The sequence below is a fragment of the Zophobas morio genome, unplaced genomic scaffold, assembly GCF_036711695.1.
Source record: "Zophobas morio isolate AGI-343-1 ecotype UQ-CSIRO unplaced genomic scaffold, CSIRO_AGI_Zmor_V1 ptg000017l, whole genome shotgun sequence".
Classification (NCBI taxonomy): Eukaryota; Metazoa; Arthropoda; class Insecta; order Coleoptera; family Tenebrionidae; genus Zophobas; species Zophobas morio.
Window position 1 is genome coordinate 6,227,840 of NW_026972122.1, and position 18,285 is coordinate 6,246,124.

Sequence of the window (18,285 nt, forward strand, 5' to 3'; positions counted from 1 at the left end):
CTGAAATAGATAGAAGATGATTTTTATATATTTCATTCTGAGGTTTCGTCTTGTTTTATTTTTGAATTGTCAACATTCGTCAGTAGGTATATTCGATTTCTCACTAAGTCTGATTGATAAAAAAAAACACCACAACAGAATGTTGGAATTTTTTAACAATTATTATTTTGAAAATTTATCGGTAACTGATAAGACTGTTGGTGCAGAAATTGACTTTGTCAAGTTGTTAACGCTGAAATTTGTCATGGATTTTATTTTCTAGATTCCGTCTGACAGGATGTGGATATTGCGATAAGTATGCGGCAAGGCTCGCTCGTAGAGATGTGGAATGTGTGACGTAACGTGGGGAAAGAGAGATACTCAATTATTGTGGCTAGAGATTTTAATTTTAATTGCACTGATTTGCCTATAAATTAGTTTGTCAGAGCGTTTTTTTTAATTTATTTTTTCTTTTAATCTAAAAATTGACGTTTATTTCCAAATTATTAAAATCAAAGCCCTATATTTTAAGTAAAACCAAAAATGGTGGTATAAATACCGGGTGATTGTTAAGCATTGAAGCAAATTTTTACACTCATGTCATTTAGTTAAATGTGAGTGTTTCACAAATTACGGCAATTGCTGACGTAATTTGTGAAACACTCCTCAGGTACAACATAACCTTACTTGGTTATTCTTGTCGGCTTGTCATTTTAACTTTTGACACAGAGAGGTCAGTCACAACGTCAGTAAAGCTCGCACTGTACCATCCAGTCATTTTAGTAAGAATTTGTACCCTTGTTTTTGAAAATACGGGGTTTTGCAGCCGAGAAAATGGTTCCCTGAGACTTCTTTCATAGTTTTTCGCCTCTCCAGGGAGAAACCATTTTTCTACCGGTTTTTAATAAAATTTATAAAATAAAACATTTTTGCACTTTAATTCAGGGTTACTTTTTCACGGTTGTGGTTGGGATGAGATTTGAACACAGTCCACCATTGGAAAACACAACGTACATCCTCCATTTTGTTAAACACGATCACAGCTCACGGACAATTTTTAACTTTTCGCGGGTTTTGCAACTTGTGTGCGCATGTCAACATGCAAACCGGGCTTGTCGAAGCACAGTAGACGAAATACGTAAGCGTAAGATTTGTCGGGTATAGAGTTTATTAACTTTTTCAATACTTACCGATTTATTTTTGGTAATCAAAAAACATGTACTGCCACATATAAACCAGATAGTGTATTTTTTAGAAAATCAAAAAAGCATCCAATTTACAATCATGACTAGCATATTGTCCTTTAATTATGCTAGAACAGCAAAAATCAAAAATATCAGGTTTAATTTAAATAACATAGTTAGGAGCCGTAATAAAATGTAAACTATTTGAAATTTGACTATTGATGTTAACCGCAAATCCTAAAGACGTCGGATCTTTCCTAATTCCTCCAAACATCACTAACTCGGACTTCCCCGCCAACAAAGTGTACAAAATCGTTTCTTCTGGGCCGTTCCCTAAATTCTTTGGAGGCAACCACGTCAGATATGGCTTTGTACTTAAAGCTTTCGATAAATCTAAAACATAAATTCCTAGATAGTGGTTCCTATTTTTTTCTTCCTTCTTGTGCTTCTTCATGTTTTCTTTGATTTCTGCCAGTCGCGCTAAACGTTGTTCTCGTATCCTATCCGATTTTGATGTTTTGTTATTTGAAACGCTAAATGCTGCTAAACTGTTTACTGGAGCGGAACAGTGGCGAATCTAAAATTCACACACACTAAGAGAGATAAACAAATAACACACAACTCACCAAAATGTCTCCACGCTGGTGATTTGAACTACCCGGTTGATACATGTCGTCGTCCTCGGCTTCCCTCTTATGATTCCTCAACACCCCTCGTCTTCCATTCACGTTCTCATCTCTATCCGGCTCCCGACTTGCTAAATCTATTCTAGCTAATTTACTATCTTCTTGTGGGTTTCTTCGATTAACCCAGGAATTTTTAGGATAATAAACTATCGGGCAAGTTTGGTCTTCCCGAATTCGATTGAGCACCACAATTTTATCGCCTATCTGCAAAACAAGAATAAACAATGCAACAACATGTCATCAGAATACACTTATTTATTTAAACTAACGCATTACACAACTCTTAAATTAAACAACAAAATTAGACAAAACGTTATTTTTGTTCCTCGGTTTGCTCCTGTTTTTCCTCAGTCTTCTCCTGGTTTTCCTCATCTTCGTTCTCGTAATCAGCAGGATTTTTACGTCGCAATTGCGCATGTCTTTTTTCTAACTGATCGTAAGCTACATACGACACGAAAAATGGAGGAACTACGTATAAAAATTCTTCCTTGATGCGTCTTATCCACTTTCCGATGTTGTGAGGAAAGCAACCATACAAGGGTCGTAATTCGTATGGAGACAAGCGATACGTTATTATTCCGTGGAGTTTGTAAAAAGCGCCAAAGTAGGCATGATCACCCCCCATTGTATGGACTTTCAAGGAAGAATTGGTAAACTTCTCTTACGCGTGTCAACTTGACAAATATTGGTTGGAAAAATTTGACGTACGTCTACTTGATTTATTGCGGGGATTGGTATTCAAACTTGTGTATTAAGCACAGTGTGACCAACAATTCCCGTTTCAGTATCAACAAATTTTTCTTGAAATTGGCAGAACTGCCAAAACTGCCATGGTGACATTTAATTACATTATTGCAACTTAACTTTCTGATGATAAAATCAAAATGAGTTCGTCAAGATTACATGATGGTCTTTACCAGTAAAACAAAGCATACACTAAATATGGGCTTTGTTTCATCAAAATTATTATTTGAGAATAAATGTTCAAATTCAAGTCGTTGGCAAATATTTAATTGGGTTGCAATTTAGGCCCATTTCTTATGTAGCAACACCAGTTGAAGCACGTGTTAAATTTTGGTATGTAGAATACTGTGTGGTTTCATGAAAGGGCATTTGCATGAACAAAAATTAATCGCATCCTACATCACAGTCCTCAACGGGTAAAATGATTCCCAAAACTATTCCATCAACACGTGTAATTTGGTTTTATTGTTTGTTCCTATTTGCTGATACTGTCAATTCATGTTAAATTTTAACTGTCTTAATACAATTTTACAACAATCATATACCGGGTGATTGAAAAAAAACCTTTGATTTTATCTTGCTTATTTTTACCTGATTTGAATAATTGATACACCATATAAAAACATTGTGAAAACACTGTAATATAAATCCATTTGATATTTTGACAGATGACAGTCAAGTTTATTATATATATATATATAGTATATTTTTTATTGGATCTTATAAAGAATTCGAGATTTAAATAATTAAATTAATCTAGTTACCGAAAATTAACCATATAATGATGATTAAGTGTGTTTCTCCTTACTAAAATGAAAAAAAATACGTTGTTTCTGACGCATTCCTATTTTGAAATCAACTCTCTACAACAATAAACAAAACATACAGTGCAATTTAAAAAATACAAATTGGCAACACTGCACTTACCTAATGCGTGAATACCTTACTTTTTGATTTCTTAGTAACTATGGTGACTGAAATCCACCTTTTACTTTTTTAGGACAATAACCGTAGTCATCAGTACCTGCTATGATAAAACTGATTTTGACAAATGAGATCTCTCTAAGAAAATAGAGGGCGGGTGGGCGGGCTTAGTATCTGCTAAAATAAGATCGATTTTGGCAAATGACATACTCGCTAAGAAAATAGAGGGTGGGTGGGCGGGGCTAGTACCTGGTAAGATAAGAGTGATTTTGGCAAATGAATTACCCCCTAAGAAAAGAGAGGGCGGGTGGGTGGGGCTAGTACCTGCTAAAATAAGACCGATTTTGGCAAATGACATATCCTCTAAGAAAAGAGCGGGCGGGGAACTGAGGCTAGTACCTGTAAAGACTAATTTTAGCAAATAACATATTCTCTAAGAAAATAGAGGGCGGGCGGGTGGCTTAGTCAAATACCTGCTAAGATAAGAATGATTTTAGTAAATGACGTTGTGGTGACCGAATTTGAATTAAAATTTTGCGCTGAACAAAATTAACAGCGGCGCGAAATCGCTTTTGAATAATTTGAATTTGAAAAAAAAAATGCAATCAAAAAAGTCGTTAAACATAGGCAACCATGTGCACGTTAGCGCTTTTGGGTAGTGTGTAGTTCTGCTTGAAAGCTAGTTAGAGGGTTGTTAAAAGAGGGCCGCTTGGTAGAGAGGTGAAAGCGTCACTGTTATTTTGGTTTTGTGAATGAAACCATGGGAAAAAAACGCGGTGAGTTAGGTTAAGTTTAGTTGGTTTGGTAGGCAATAAAAGGGAGGAAGCCTTTTATGACAATTAATCGTAACGATGACGACCCAACACGCGCAGCTAATTCTTGCGACTTTCGAAGCAGAAAAATGTGAATTTTTGACCGACGCTAACACATGTCAATTTGATTCATTCTTTGTAAATTTACAGTTCAGGTTTGGAGTTTAATCGTTCACTAGTCGTCACACAATTTAACAATCAGGAATTTGTTTAGATAAACACTTACTAGGAGATTTCATGAAATTCACTTTGTCAGGATAAACCCCTTGTTTACAAAGTTACGAATAACGTTTCTGGATGCTAATACATGTAGGAGTATACAATCGTATAAAATTAAATATGTATAATACCAAAAAAGAGGCAAATTAGCAAAAAGTAAGATGGTACGTTTCACCTCACATTTTAATTTTTTAGTTTATTACAAGATACTACCCCCCCCCCTCCCGCTCTTTTCTTAGAGGGATCTCATTTGCTACTGCTAGCTAGCAAATGCTAAGATAAAACTGATTTTGACTAATGAGATACCTTCTAAGAAAAGAGAGAATGGTGGGCGCCGGTTAGTACCTGCTAAAATAAGATGGATTTTGGCAAATGAGATCCCTCTAAGAAATAGAGGACGGGTGGGTGTTGTTAGTGCCTGCTAAAATAAGATGGATTTTGGCAAATGGTATACCCTCTAAAAAAAAAGAGGGTGGGTGGGTGGGGCTAGTAAGTGCTAAGATAAGATCGATTTTAGCAAATGACATGCCCTATAAGAAAAGAGAGGGTGAGTGGGCGGGGCTAGTATCTGCTAGGATAAAACTGATAATGGCAAATGAAATAACCTCTAAACAAAGAGAGAGGGTGGGTAGGCGGAGCTAGTAACTGCTAAGATAAAACTGATTTTGGCAAATGAGATCCTTCTAAGAAAATAGAGGGCGGGTGGGTGGGGTTAGCACCTGCTAAAATAAGATGGATTTTGGCAAATGGCACACCCTCTAAGAAAAGAGAGGTTGGATGGGGGGGCTAGTAACTGCTAAGATAAGAGTGATTTTGGCAAATGAAGTACCTTCTAAGGAGAGGGTAGATGGGCGGGGCTAGTTCCTGCCAAGATAAGAGTGATTTTAGCAAATGATATAGGTAAGCTCTAAGAGAGGGTGGGCGGGCGGACCTACTACCTGCTAAGATAAAACTGACTTTGGCAAATGAGATACCATCTAAGAAAAGAGAGGGCGGATGGGTGGGGCTAGTACCTATTAAGACTGATTTTGGTATATGACATATTCCCTAGGAAAATAGAAGTGCGGGCGGCTGGAGCTAATACCGGCCCAGATAAGACTGATTTTAGCAAATGACGTATCCTCTAAGAAATTTAATTAAATTATTATAAGAAAAGACACAAGATAATAGCGAATTAAATATTTATTCCTCGATTAATTTAACAGAGAATTAAAATGTAGAATACGAGTCCGTGATTGGTTAAAACATGCAAGTTACCTTGCAACGGACCTCAATTAAAAGTTAATCGCGAATTAACTTTAATTCGTTTTCTATTTACCGGGTCCTGGTGTCTTTTCCTATAATAATTTAATTAGATTTCTTAGAGAATATGTCATTTGCTAAAATCAGTCCTATCTTAGCAGGTACTTAAGTGTTACATTATAACACTTCTTAATTCTTCACACAAGATTGCTAATAGTTCATTTACGGCAGTTAAATTAACCTAACGTTGCCCCACTGTGGAAAAATGCCGTAGAAAAGTGCAGCAGAATTCATAATATAATGTCGTGAGGAACGATGGTTCCTGTGCAGACCTGGATTATTCTTCTTTCTCACATCTGGGGATTATTGGCACGCGACAACTTTAAGTTGTAAATATCTCTTGGTATTGTACTACTGTGCGTTGCCAATCAAATTTTGTAGGGTAGAATGAAATTTCCAAAACTACATCATCATTATTATCATCGCATCATCATCACATCACCGATACATAGTATCACGTAACACTAAAAATTACATCACCGAGGCGCATATTTCCTCGCAACGCAGAACGCATACAACAATTCACGATATAAACTCTCAACGCTAATGGTTTTAAGTAGCCAGTCACGTGGATCGAGGCAGCATTTAACGTAATGTAAACTCTTTGTTTGAATCGTTAATAAAGTGTGGCATAATTTAACATCAGGTAAATTCTCCGTTCGGGCGACGGCCATGTTGAAAGAGTATTTTCACACCGAGCACATGTTTGAACTGTAAAATCTCGTTGAATATATTAACAACATTGTGGGACGTGCATTTTATTTCTTTGAGTTAGACCACTATTTGCATAACGACACAGGATTGGTCACATTTCGGGGAAACATATTTTTGACGCATATTTTTTTTTTTTGAACGATGCATTCGTCCGACGCCATTTTGAACCTCCAGATTGCCTGTTATGTTTTTTTTTGTGTTTGTTGGGGGAAATGTAAAACAATGGCCCACAATGCAGCTCAATAACTTCACTACTGAAAATTAACCAATAACTCGAATGGACATAAAATATTAAACTCTTTGTAACTTTGTTAGCTTTGCAACTTTTCACCTCTTACAATTTTGTTTGTCTCTATCTCACAATTTTAGCTTCAGTAATTTTCTTTGTTGTATAATTTAAATTGACCGTAAATTGAGGTAAATAACACAACACTTGGCGGAAGCGCAGTGCGCGGTTCCTTTTCGAGCTGTCAGATTTAAAATAGGAGTTAGGGACGGTTCAGATGACCTGATGCTGTCGGCTTCTGTCCATACCCGGAACCCAATCACGAGTTTGCGACCGTAACGGCCTGCTCGTTGCGATAGATAGAATCACCGTCGTGGGTAGGAGAACGGCCACGACCAGGAGCCCCAAACTCTACTCGCGCTACAACGGCCCCTATGGGTATTTTTGCTGTGCTTTAGAATGACATAGTTCGATCGTGACACTCTTATAGCGCTCTGGTGCCGCTGCCGCTGCATAGTTTTTTTTGTATTACAATTTTGTGCATTTGTTAACTGCCTGTAACAACTTATGTATTTGCATCCAGTTACTTTAATTCAGATTTTTCTTTGTTTTTATTAAATTTGTGATATTCAGATATTTGCATTGATTCAGAACGTTTAATTTGATTTCATTTAAAATGAATTCAAAGTTTTTTTTGGAGCTGAGCATTAAGGGGTGTCCTCACCCGAAACAACTTAGTCACAGCTTTTTTTTATCGTTTTTTTTTTTGTCAGTGGAGGAATAAATAATTTTGTGTCCTCCATAAATTCTGTGTTTTAATTAGGGGTACTTTTCCAACCTTGGGATCCACCATTTGCATCTAAACGCATCCCGCCATTTTTCAAAAACACGACCTTCCATTTTGTTCGACGATCACAGCCAAGGCCAAATTTTTGAATTTTTCACTGGCTTTCAATTTTTTTTTACATGTCAATTTAAGGCGGAATGTTTGGGTTATCACAACGTATTCTCTAAGAAATTTAATTAAATTATTATAAAAAAAGACACAAGTAGTACCTAGAACCTCAAGATTGTGTTAAATTTTTCAGAAAAGAAACGGGGTTCCAAAATTAACTCAAAAATCGGTCAGGTCAGAATTTTCCAAAAATTGTTTTAAACAATTTATAAAAAAAAAATTCTATGGGCTTCCAAAATATTATACCATGGGTACCCTAGAGTGTCCCAAATTAAGAAAAAAACAACACTGCGGTACTCAAGACTTTTTCACATTCGTAAAAAATAAAATACCAAAAGCTCAAAAGATTTTTTCAAGTTCACCAGATTCCTTTAAATTTGTCCGAAAATAAAACACCAAGGGATCTAAAATTAACTGCGAACATTTTAAACGTATGTCGGGTTTTGACAACTTTAACAATTTTTGATACGTCAAACATTGTTGTCAAATGGAATTTTATCAAATTATTACAAAAACAACACAACAATATCGTTGTAGATTCTAACTGAAATGGTAATTATAATTAAAATAAATATATAAGACATTCATCGAACCTGAGATGCGTACCAAACCTGCCTTATTTTGAATTCTACGACGCATTTAATATTTGTCTGTTGTGTTTATTTCACATGTAATTTGTTTTAATGTAATGGAATCGATTCACTATGTAAACTTACTGAGCAAAAATTTTGGGGTGGGTAAAACTCAATAATTTATTTCTCAATAACTCAAATTTTCATGTTGATTGTTTGGAAGAACTCGTTTCTGCAAACTTAACTGCAAAATTTACACAAAGGTATTTATTTTTGCGAGTATTTTTCATACTAACTCATCTCGAAATATCAGCAGTTTGTTTTTTATTTGTGGCAGTCTCTTTGTAAATATTTCGTTCGTTTTTTTAAGGTCTTGATATTTTCATAAATATATTTCTCAATGCATAAGAAATATTTGCAATTTGTTTTGCTGGTAAACTCTCTTCCAGTTTTTCTGAGATGAATATCTTTGGTTTTCCATTATTTTACTCTATTTACTGCTAAGTTTACAAATAAATTAACGTAAAAGATTCTATATTTAAGAAACATAGTAATTCGTCACTTGATTCTTTGAATTTTTTTATGATAATCCACATAATTTGAAACAAAATATGTGTGGATTGTAAAAGTAGAGGAAAACAATTACCGTATGTGTATATTTCAAGTAAGTTTTTCCTTAAAAAAATTGTTATGACGTTATAAAGTACTGCTGTAATTAAAAAAATACATATACCGCGTCATCAGAAATGACTGAGTCTGTTGGCAACCCTGGATTTTTAGTTGAAATCAGAGACTTTAATATGTATAGACCGGCTATCACCCTAAATTCTAGTGTATTTTCTTGAAGCAGTTGTGTACACAGGAAACGCCGCCATTGCTGGTCCCTTTCTGTCAATTCTGAACAACTTAACCTATAACCGGAACTATCTCCACTCAGTTTTCGACTTCGAGCTTTCGTTAACAGAAGTAGGAACGTCTGTTTGCTGTGTGCTGAGCGTGACTTATTATTTGTTGGTGTTTTTGTTTATTGGACCTAGCTCCTGATATTTAGTGACCATTGTGTCGCGTTTGTTACGATAATATTTAATAAATTAAGTTAACTTTGAACGAAAATGCCAGTGAGCTGTGCTGTACGGTGGTGTCGTAATTCCAAACAAAAAAGTAGTGGCCAAGAAGGCATTTCATTTCATCGGTGAGTTAATGAGTTATTGTATTTATGATGGACAAATGCTTAATGGGATTTATTTTTAGTTTTCCTGTTAAAAATCCAGAGTTGTTGAATAGGTGGCTTCATAATCTTAATATTCAGCACTTTTCCAAGTCCAGTTTGATCTGTTGTGCACATTTCCATGAAAGTGACTATAAAAGATACACTGAAAAGAGAATTTTAAAAGAAAACGCTGTCCCGATTTCTTCTTTGTGTAAGGTAAATGCAGTAAACTTTTTGTTATAATATTTTACTCAAAAAACAATTAACCATCAACACTATATTTTTCGTATTATTTGCAGACCCCGCCAAAATCACTGAATGTTGTACAAGTTGCTACAAATATTCAGGAGCTACCATCCCAGAATGTTTATAAAAGTGTGGATTCAAAAAAATTAAAAAAACGCAAATTAAATTTTAATTTTGAAGACTGTGACACCATGTCCACCATTATGGTGCAGGACTCAAAAGAAATCCCACACACCAATGAAACAGTGAGAACAGAAGAAAATAAAATGGTGAAAATAATTTTATCAGAACATTCATATGTTCACAATTCTCCGAAGACAACAGGAAGGAGAAATAATTATTTAATTCAGATGTTGGATAAGCAAAACCAGAAATTAAAAATGTATGTTCAACAGGTTAACAAATTATTTACATTGACTTTGAGAAGTATAGGCTTACATTTCTTTCATAAATTTGATCATTTTTTTGACGCGACGGAAATAGATAAAAACATGAGTGAGTCACATTTTAATAAATTAATGAAATTAATTTTAAGCAGATATTTAAAATTGCGAATGAGGCATTTATGTGCATTAAAAACAGAAGTGATTAGAGGAGAAAATGTTCGGCAAAAATATAATAAATTAATTTTGTTCAAAGGCCAATAATAAATATAACATATATATGTTTTTACTTTATATTGTGTATTACTGTATAAAAACCTCTTTTTCGCAACCTTACTATCCCAAATAAACTTGTTAAGATTCGTGTTTTTATAACTTTGAAATTGTCCAGATTTTAAATTTGGCGCGATTTTGGGACTAAGCAATATGGCGACTGCCGGCTTCAAGTTTTAGGCCACATAGCCGGTCTATACATATTAAAGTCTCTGGTCACGACTGATATCTGTCACACGATTATTTCCGTCATGCCAACGTAAACGCAAGAAAAGTTCACATTTTTGTTTAAAAAGTACTGCCAACAGACTGAGTTATTTCTGGTCACCCGGTATAAAGAATCAAATGTGATCAAAAACTGGCAACAGGGTAGCAAAAAAGTGCGACAAAAAATATTAATAAAAAGGGGGCAAAAACCAATGAAAAATATCGAAAAAATGCGGCTAAAAAACATCACAAAAACGACAAAAAGTTAAAAAAGGTCAGTAAAGAAGTCCACAAGAACAATCTACAAGATAATGCAACAAAGAACAATAAAAAATACGACTGAAAATAGGAAGTCAAAAAATTAAAAACGTCTGCAAAAAGCGAAAAAAAGAAGAGATACATTACTAAAAAAGCGGCAGAAAGGGCGATGACAAAAAAAAAAGGAATAAAAAAGGACAAGAAAAAAAGGCCAAAAATCGACACGAAAGGGCATCAAACAAAAGCTATAGAAGCACAGCGAAAAAGCTAATAAAAAACGACAGAACAAGTGACAAAAACGATTAAAAAAAATTGGTCGAAAGTTGTTTCAACAGAACTTCCCTCGCTCCTGAAGTAGAATGAAACATAAAAAATAAACACCCAATCAGATTTAGGAATTTAACTCGTTACTATGGAAATTTGCAATTTAACACCTTTTAAATTTAACAAGTTTTTACAAGATTAATAGAGTCAAAATCAGTCTTATCTTAGCAAGCACTAGTCCCGCCCGCCCGCCCCCTATTTTCTCAGAGGTTATGTTATTTGCCAAAATAAGTCTTATCTTAGCAAGTACTAGCCCCGCCCACCTGCCCTCTATTTTCTCAAAGGATATGTCATTTGCCAAAATAAATCTTATCTTAGCAAGGACTAGCCCCGCCCACCCGCCCTCTATTTTCTTGAAAGTATGTCAGTTGCCAAAATACTAATATTTGCTATGATAAGACTGATTTTGGCAGATGACATAATCCTCTGAGAAAATGGGGGGTGGGTGGGCGGGCGGGGCTAGTACTTTTATTAAGATAAAACTAATTTTGGCAAATACCATACCCTCAAAGAAAATAGAGGGCTAAATTCTACCCAAAATGTGCAAAATATGATGAGGTTTTACTTGTGATTTATCATTGCATTCATATTTTTTAGATTTGCCCCCTATTTTCTCAGAGGATATGTCATTTGCCCAAATTAGTCTTATCTTAGCAATTATGTACAAAATAATTCCTGCGCAAATTGACTGGACTCTGTCTTGACTGAACCAACTCAATAATAATAATCGTTCCCGAAGGTGGCCTCTATTTAAACCCATACTCTCCTAGAGGTTTCGTGATCGAGGTCTTTCTGGAATACCCATCGCGACTTCCGCTTCCAGGCTTTTCTTTAGCGAACGCCGCCCGGCCGCGGTCACCGACGATGAGTCACCCATCATCGACGCACATTAGAAAACCCATAAGCGTCATACCGGGGCGGCGTATGGGTTTATTTCGTAACAATAACTTACATTTATGCATAATTAATATTAAGTAAATTCTTTGTTGTTTGAAATTCTTGTTAGAGTTTGACATAATTTAATTTACTAATTTCTTTTCTTGCAATTATAATAGGTACTCAATTTTCTTTAATCAATATTCAGATGTTGACCCTAAATGAAAAAATCGCATGAAATCGGGGCGTTGGCGGAATGACGAGCCCGCACACTCATATTCAAGGTTTTTCTCTCCTCGTCGTTTCCACGTGAATATTTATCTGAAATACCGACTTTTCAATCCTTGCGGACTACCAGTCTACTAGGATACCTTGTTTGCGAGGATGTATGTAAGCTGCAGGCATGTGAGTGTTTAAAATCCTTTGCGCATGGTGTGGTTCTGATTAGGGCAATAGACGTTCACGAGATGACCTTCGCGCCGCTGTCGCTACGCGCCCCCACGCTGCGCACTTTGTTTTCAAATAATTTAAATTTGCCGCCACATCATCGTAATAACTTGAGTAATTGCATCCAGTTAGTTTAACTAATAGAGCAAGAACCCAGGGTCCCCAGACGTTACTTATTTTCTCACAAATAAAATGTATAGGATAAAGTAGAATTAGATATACCTTGCGTGTATGCATACCTGGTAGCTTGGGCCGACGGCCAATTTAAAAGCACCAGGTTCTAAAGGTAGGTAGAAACAGTACTTACATTTCTTAAAGTTTCAGTGCTGATTTTTACGTTTTAGAAAATATTGTTAAAAATTAATAATTAATACTGCCAGACACTTTCCGTCGTCGGTAATTTCTACCAGACGCTTTAAATTTCCCAAAAAAATAATGTAACATGACTTATAATCTCAGTCTTGATTTTTATATATAATACTCAGGCAACTATTTCAATTATTTTTGTAAGCAGCCAGACCAATCGGAGGGGCCAAACATTCCCCCAGACACACAAAAAGTCGCTTTGTGTATGAGCGCATGCGCAAGGTCATTATTCGCCCGCTTGAGCCGTTGAGCGGGAGAGAGATATTTGTGAAAACATGTTTAACTATCTCACCCCCTCCCCCCCCCCCAATCTCAATTGTGATAAATTTCATATGTTAATTTCTTGTAGAGAAATGAGGATTTTGCAACTAAACTCCGCCCTTCAGCTCACGATGAATAAAACATTCGTCACAATTGAGAAGGGGTGGGTGGGCGGGCCTTGTATTTTGTCCATTTTTTCTTAATGTACGAAGTCTTCTTTCACCAAAAACAAACTAAAAACATGGTTAACTATCCTGTTGTTGAAAGAAAACGCTATATTAAAAAAAACGAAGATTAAACCCCACCCACCCGCCCCAATCTCAATTGTGTTCAGTTTCATATGGTACTTTCTTGTAGAGAAATGAGGATTTTGCAACTAAACTCCGCCCTTCAGCTCACGATGAATGAAACATTCGTCACAATTGAGAAGGGGTGGGTGGGCGGGACTTGTATTTTGTCCATTTTTTCTTAATACCAATATTGGATTGATGATGACTTATCAAACTTCAATGATGATGACAATGATACTTGAAAAAAAAATCACAGTTTATTGATGAATAATGATTAATATTTATTTAAATTAATTATTTTGAAATTTCCTGTTAATAAATATATTGTATTTTTGCTTATCATAACATACAAATAAACTATTATTTTATTAAATTGATTGCTGTTTAAACCATAAACTTCTCGAGTACATCCAATAAAAAATATTTTTCATAACCCAACAACGATTTGTTCATAATTTTCATTACGAGTTCAAATGAATTCATATTCAATTATGCTATAATTATTGTTATAATTAAGCCTGAAAATTTTACTACCTATTAGACTATTAATAATATAAATTTTATAAAGCTATGTTATAAAACTATCTAATAATCACGCTTGCGCTCATACACATAGCGACTCTTTGTGGGAATGCTTGGCCCCTCCGATTGGTCTGGCTGCTTACAAAAATTATTGAAATAGTTCCCTGAATGTCATATATAAAAATCAGACTTAGGGGCCAATTCCAAGTTGGTGGCGCAAGTCACTGGTGCAGCGCAACTTTATAATGCCAATTTGGGTATCAAATGCTGGTTGCTAGGGGTGACGGAATCAACACACGCAGTTTTGTCGAATTTTCCATTGAAATTTGCACCATGGAGTTGCGGCACCTCTAGTAGGCAGTGCAAGTTGGCGCAATTTATCTCGAAAAATTGCGCTTGTTTATTCCGTCACCCCTAGCAACCAGCATTTGATACCCAAATTAGCATTATAAAGTTGCGCTGCACCAGTGACTTGCGCCACCAACTTGGAATTGGCCCCTAAGATTATAAGTAAAGTTACATTATTTTTGGGAGCTTTAAAACTTCTGGTAAAAGTTACCGCCGACGGAAAGTATCTGGCTGTATTAATTATTAATTTTCAACAATATTTTCTAAAACAACCGTAAAAATCAGTACTGAAACTTTGAGGAATGTAAGTACTGTTTTTACCTATCTTTAGCACCTGGTACCTGTAAATTGGCCGTCGCCCCAAGCTAGTAGGTATGCATACACTCAAGGTATATACCAATACTACTTTATCCTATACATTTTATTTGTGAGAAAATAAGTAACGTCTGGGGGCCCTGGGATCTTGGACTACAACTTTGCGTTTATAATTTTTTTAAATATTGAAATATCTATATTGATTTCCACATTTTCATGGCTGGCGGAGGTTTGGTAGCTATTTTGTAAATACCAAAAATATCGACAAAATTTTGTTACCATTTACAGCTTGGTAAAACAGAAAGGACATAATTCCATACTTTGGATAAATACATTTTTATAAGACACATAGTTTATTCAAAACTTATTTCTTATCCACTCAAATACAAAATATCGAAAAATACACCACTGATGACGTGGTTTTGTATGTGAGAGTTTTCAAGGTTCAGATCAATTTCTGGTATAACTCAGAACTATTCATTCACAACTTGTAATACGGGAAAAGTTATCCGGCCGAGAAACCCACTCACTGTCATTTACATGGATACACACCTCCAAAAAAATTTCCACCCAATTCAACGCAAGTCACGCGTTTTTAATCACCATGATTGACGAAAAAATGATAACCACAATAAAAATTTGTCTTTATCTCTGTTTGTACATTTTATGACTTTATTTTAATGGATAACGTACCTTACATCCAGGATTGGTCCAAATATTATTTGGTTTATTGACCTTTCCCTCCATGTCCACTTGCTTCCACTTCCACACATCACCCTCCATATTAAGAATCCATGCATCACAGTAATTAAGAGTGGGCCCACCTGAGCCCCCTATAATTAATAAATTCTTATCGTCTAACACTACTTGAGTTTGCCCTAAGCGTCCATTTGGCTTTGGTTCATTTTCAACTTCTTGTGTGTACCACGTCCAAGTCTCTAAATTTAGCTTCCATATGTCGTTGGATTTTTCACAATGAACGGCAGTGCTAGGTTTATGAATGCCCCCGAACAGAATCATCCATTTACCAACTACTGAAACCGAGTGTCCGGCGGTGGGAGGTGGCGCGTTGGTCGTGTTAATGCAAGTCCACCGATTTGCTGTAATATCGTAAACGTGGAGTTCGTTGAATAGATGCCAGCTTTGGTATAGTGGGTATGATGGGGGATAAGCCCAACCCCCGAATAATACTAAAAAAAATTATGAAATTTAATTGGTTTTAAAAATTAAAAAATTGTACCTAAAAGGTCCTTGTAACAAACTAGAGAGCTACAAGCCTTTGGTGATGGGTAGGTCCCGGTTGCTAAAGGCCGCACCCACTGCCTCTTTGATAAGTCAAGCCTCCACAAGTCGTTAAAAGTTGTCATGGAGCATGTACAACCTCCAAAAACGTACATAGAGTTCTCATGAATGGCAGCAGTGTGGGAATACCGTTTTGATATTGTAGGAGCCATATCCATAGGGGTTAAAGTCTCCCATCTTATATCAAACTCAGCAATGGCCTTATGTAAATTCCTCAACTTGGTTTTGGCAACATCTATAAAACAAAGAAGCACTTGTTGTATCTAAAATTAGCAACATGAATTGACAAAATCCGCATACTTAGAACACATCTTCTCCATCTTTTTGATACTTGCATACAGTCGTGAAGATCTTTGTAGGGTGGAATAAGAGACAAAATAAATTCTAAAACCTCGTCTGGAAGGTCCTCAATTTCGACAGGACTTTTCGCGGAGGACATTTTAAAAACCACGTCAATTTTATAACTATGAATAACATAAAATTATCAACCGTTCTTGTGCGACTTTTAACGCGAAAATAAAAATAAACCCAAAAATTCCAAGTTTTTGTTGATATTTTCGTAAAATGTCATCTACATGTTGACGTTTCGTTGCCACCCGTACGGTCAAAAAACACTAGAAAATTAAATCAAACCATTTATCTCGCAGAAAATTGTTATCAATGAGTTATAAACAAATCAAGGTTAATTTTTGTAGCTACAAGAAGTATTCCATTCACCACTTTTTTTTTAATGAAACGAAGGAAAAACGCAGACGCGAAAAGTCCCTAGGTCCGTCTCTGTTGATCAGTTCGCGAGTGACTTTCGTTGTGCCGGGATTTTTAATTTAATGTCAGTTTAAAATAATTTTTAACCAAAATTTTACAATGCTATACAACAGTTTTACAGTACCAAATTAACTACTAAGTGAAGGAGTTTACGTTGCTAATTAAGTTTTAAAAATATTCGTTCTCGTACGGAGCTAACCTGTGTGTGTTACTATAACCTAAAAACAAATTCAGTAAATTGTTTATCATGTCTTTATTAACACATTTGGGACCCGTCAGTGAACATTTGAGTAAGCTGAGGCAGCTATTACCGAAAGGGTTTACCCTGTCAACGACCCAGAAGGTAAATACGGCGTTTTTTCACTTGAGTAAACTTATCGACAATTTTTTCTTTCTAGGTCATAGTTGTCTCGGTGACTGCGAGTATCGCGGTAGTTGGTGTTTTAGCGCGTTATTTACGAAGGAAGAAACGTACTGTAGATCTGTCTAAGTTTAGGAGAAGCTACCCAAAGCGCCCAAGAATATCTGGTGTCAGGAGTCCAAATGGGGGTAAGTTTTTTGTTTAGTAACATGTACACAGGCTCTACTAAAGCGTAGCACTTATGCAATGTATGCATGCTAAATAGTTATTAATAATAGCGAAAAATAAAGCCGTCCTTAAAGCAAGATTTTGAATTAGGCATAGAGTTGGCGCGTTTTTACCGAATTGGTGTATCGGTGCAGATGGCGCCCCAATCGACAGGTGACGTGTTGGTTGCCTATGCTTGAGGTACTTCTGATTTTAAAAAGGGTAAACTAGTTTATTATAATAAATTAACCAATGATTGTGTAACGTTGCAGCAGATTACTTTAATGGCTCATAAACTATTTAGTTCTTTTTGCGACCTACTTTTTATAAGTTATAGGGTTCTTAAATTATATACGTTTTCAAGCAGTACGGATTCAAAAAAAGTAGCGTTTTACGGACAAGACGAGTAAATATTTAGAAATTTTTTGCTCTGTCTGAATAACTCTTCAACTGCATTTGTTTTGTAGTAGCAAAGATCAAAGCTTTTCGTGAGAATGTAAGGTAGATACTTAAATTTTAAAGAATGCTCAATTCTGCTTTTCTTTTACAAATATTCTTTGTTCGTTCCACAAGGAGTTATTAATATAACTTATTTATACACGATGTTAGGATATTTGTGTCACTTATTCCCCGCATTTTGGTTAAATAATGAGTTAGATTATCACACTGATTTATTCATTTGCATTAGGTATATTCATGGCTTTATCCCACTTCTAACGTAAATACTTAGCTGTTATTGTAGTATTACTAAATAATGTTTCTCCACAACACAAAATGCTAATAATTAGGCGAAAAGTTTAATAACAATCAATATAATAGAAGATTTATAAACTTCTCATGGGTGTTAAAAAATAAATAAATTGAACAAATTTCTACCAGATATTGGTAGAAACGGGCGCCATATTATTGTTTATTAATGTTTAAAAAACAACTGATATATCATGAATGTCTAGAACATTTTGTTTTTATAAGTAGTGGACGTCAGACTGATGTAAGAAATTTGTTTG

General features: G+C 35.5%; 2 protein-coding genes across 2 annotated transcripts in view; one reads left to right on the forward strand and one right to left on the reverse strand.

The window, feature by feature from the left end:
• Window positions 1-1,210: 1,210 nt before the first annotated feature.
• LOC135130005 (F-box only protein 42-like) lies at window positions 1,211-16,563 on the reverse strand. The gene is made up of 5 exons (XM_064057294.1): window positions 16,246-16,563; window positions 15,884-16,180; window positions 15,337-15,833; window positions 1,790-2,053; window positions 1,211-1,740 (listed from the first exon to the last, which is right to left on the reverse strand). Exons 1-5 carry the CDS (start codon window positions 16,382-16,384, stop codon window positions 1,327-1,329), a joined length of 1,611 nt encoding a protein of 536 aa, XP_063913364.1. The 5' UTR covers window positions 16,385-16,563; the 3' UTR covers window positions 1,211-1,326.
• Window positions 16,564-16,668: 105 nt separating this feature from the next.
• The window catches only part of LOC135130006 (mitoguardin), a 357,387-nt gene continuing 355,770 nt past the window's right edge, over window positions 16,669-18,285 (forward strand). The window contains exons 1-2 of the mRNA XM_064057295.1: window positions 16,669-17,053; window positions 17,109-17,259. Of these exons, the coding sequence (XP_063913365.1) occupies window positions 16,958-17,053; window positions 17,109-17,259 (247 nt within the window). The 5' untranslated portion in view covers window positions 16,669-16,957. The remainder of the gene's footprint in view (window positions 17,054-17,108; window positions 17,260-18,285) is intronic.

What these genes read in the sequence shown, in the direction of transcription:
- LOC135130005 (XM_064057294.1), bottom strand. Translation starts at nt 16,384, where the DNA reads ATGTCCTCCGCGAAAAGTCCTGTCGAAATTGAGGACCTTCCAGACGAG. An exon ending in ATGGAGAAGATGTGTTCTAA is followed by an intron (nt 16,181 to 16,245) that starts GTATGCGGATTT and finishes TTTGTTTTATAG; the next exon opens with ATGTTGCCAAAACCAAGTTG. An exon ending in ACCAGCGTGGAGACATTTTG is followed by an intron (nt 1,741 to 1,789) that starts GTGAGTTGTGTG and finishes TGTGAATTTTAG; the next exon opens with ATTCGCCACTGTTCCGCTCC.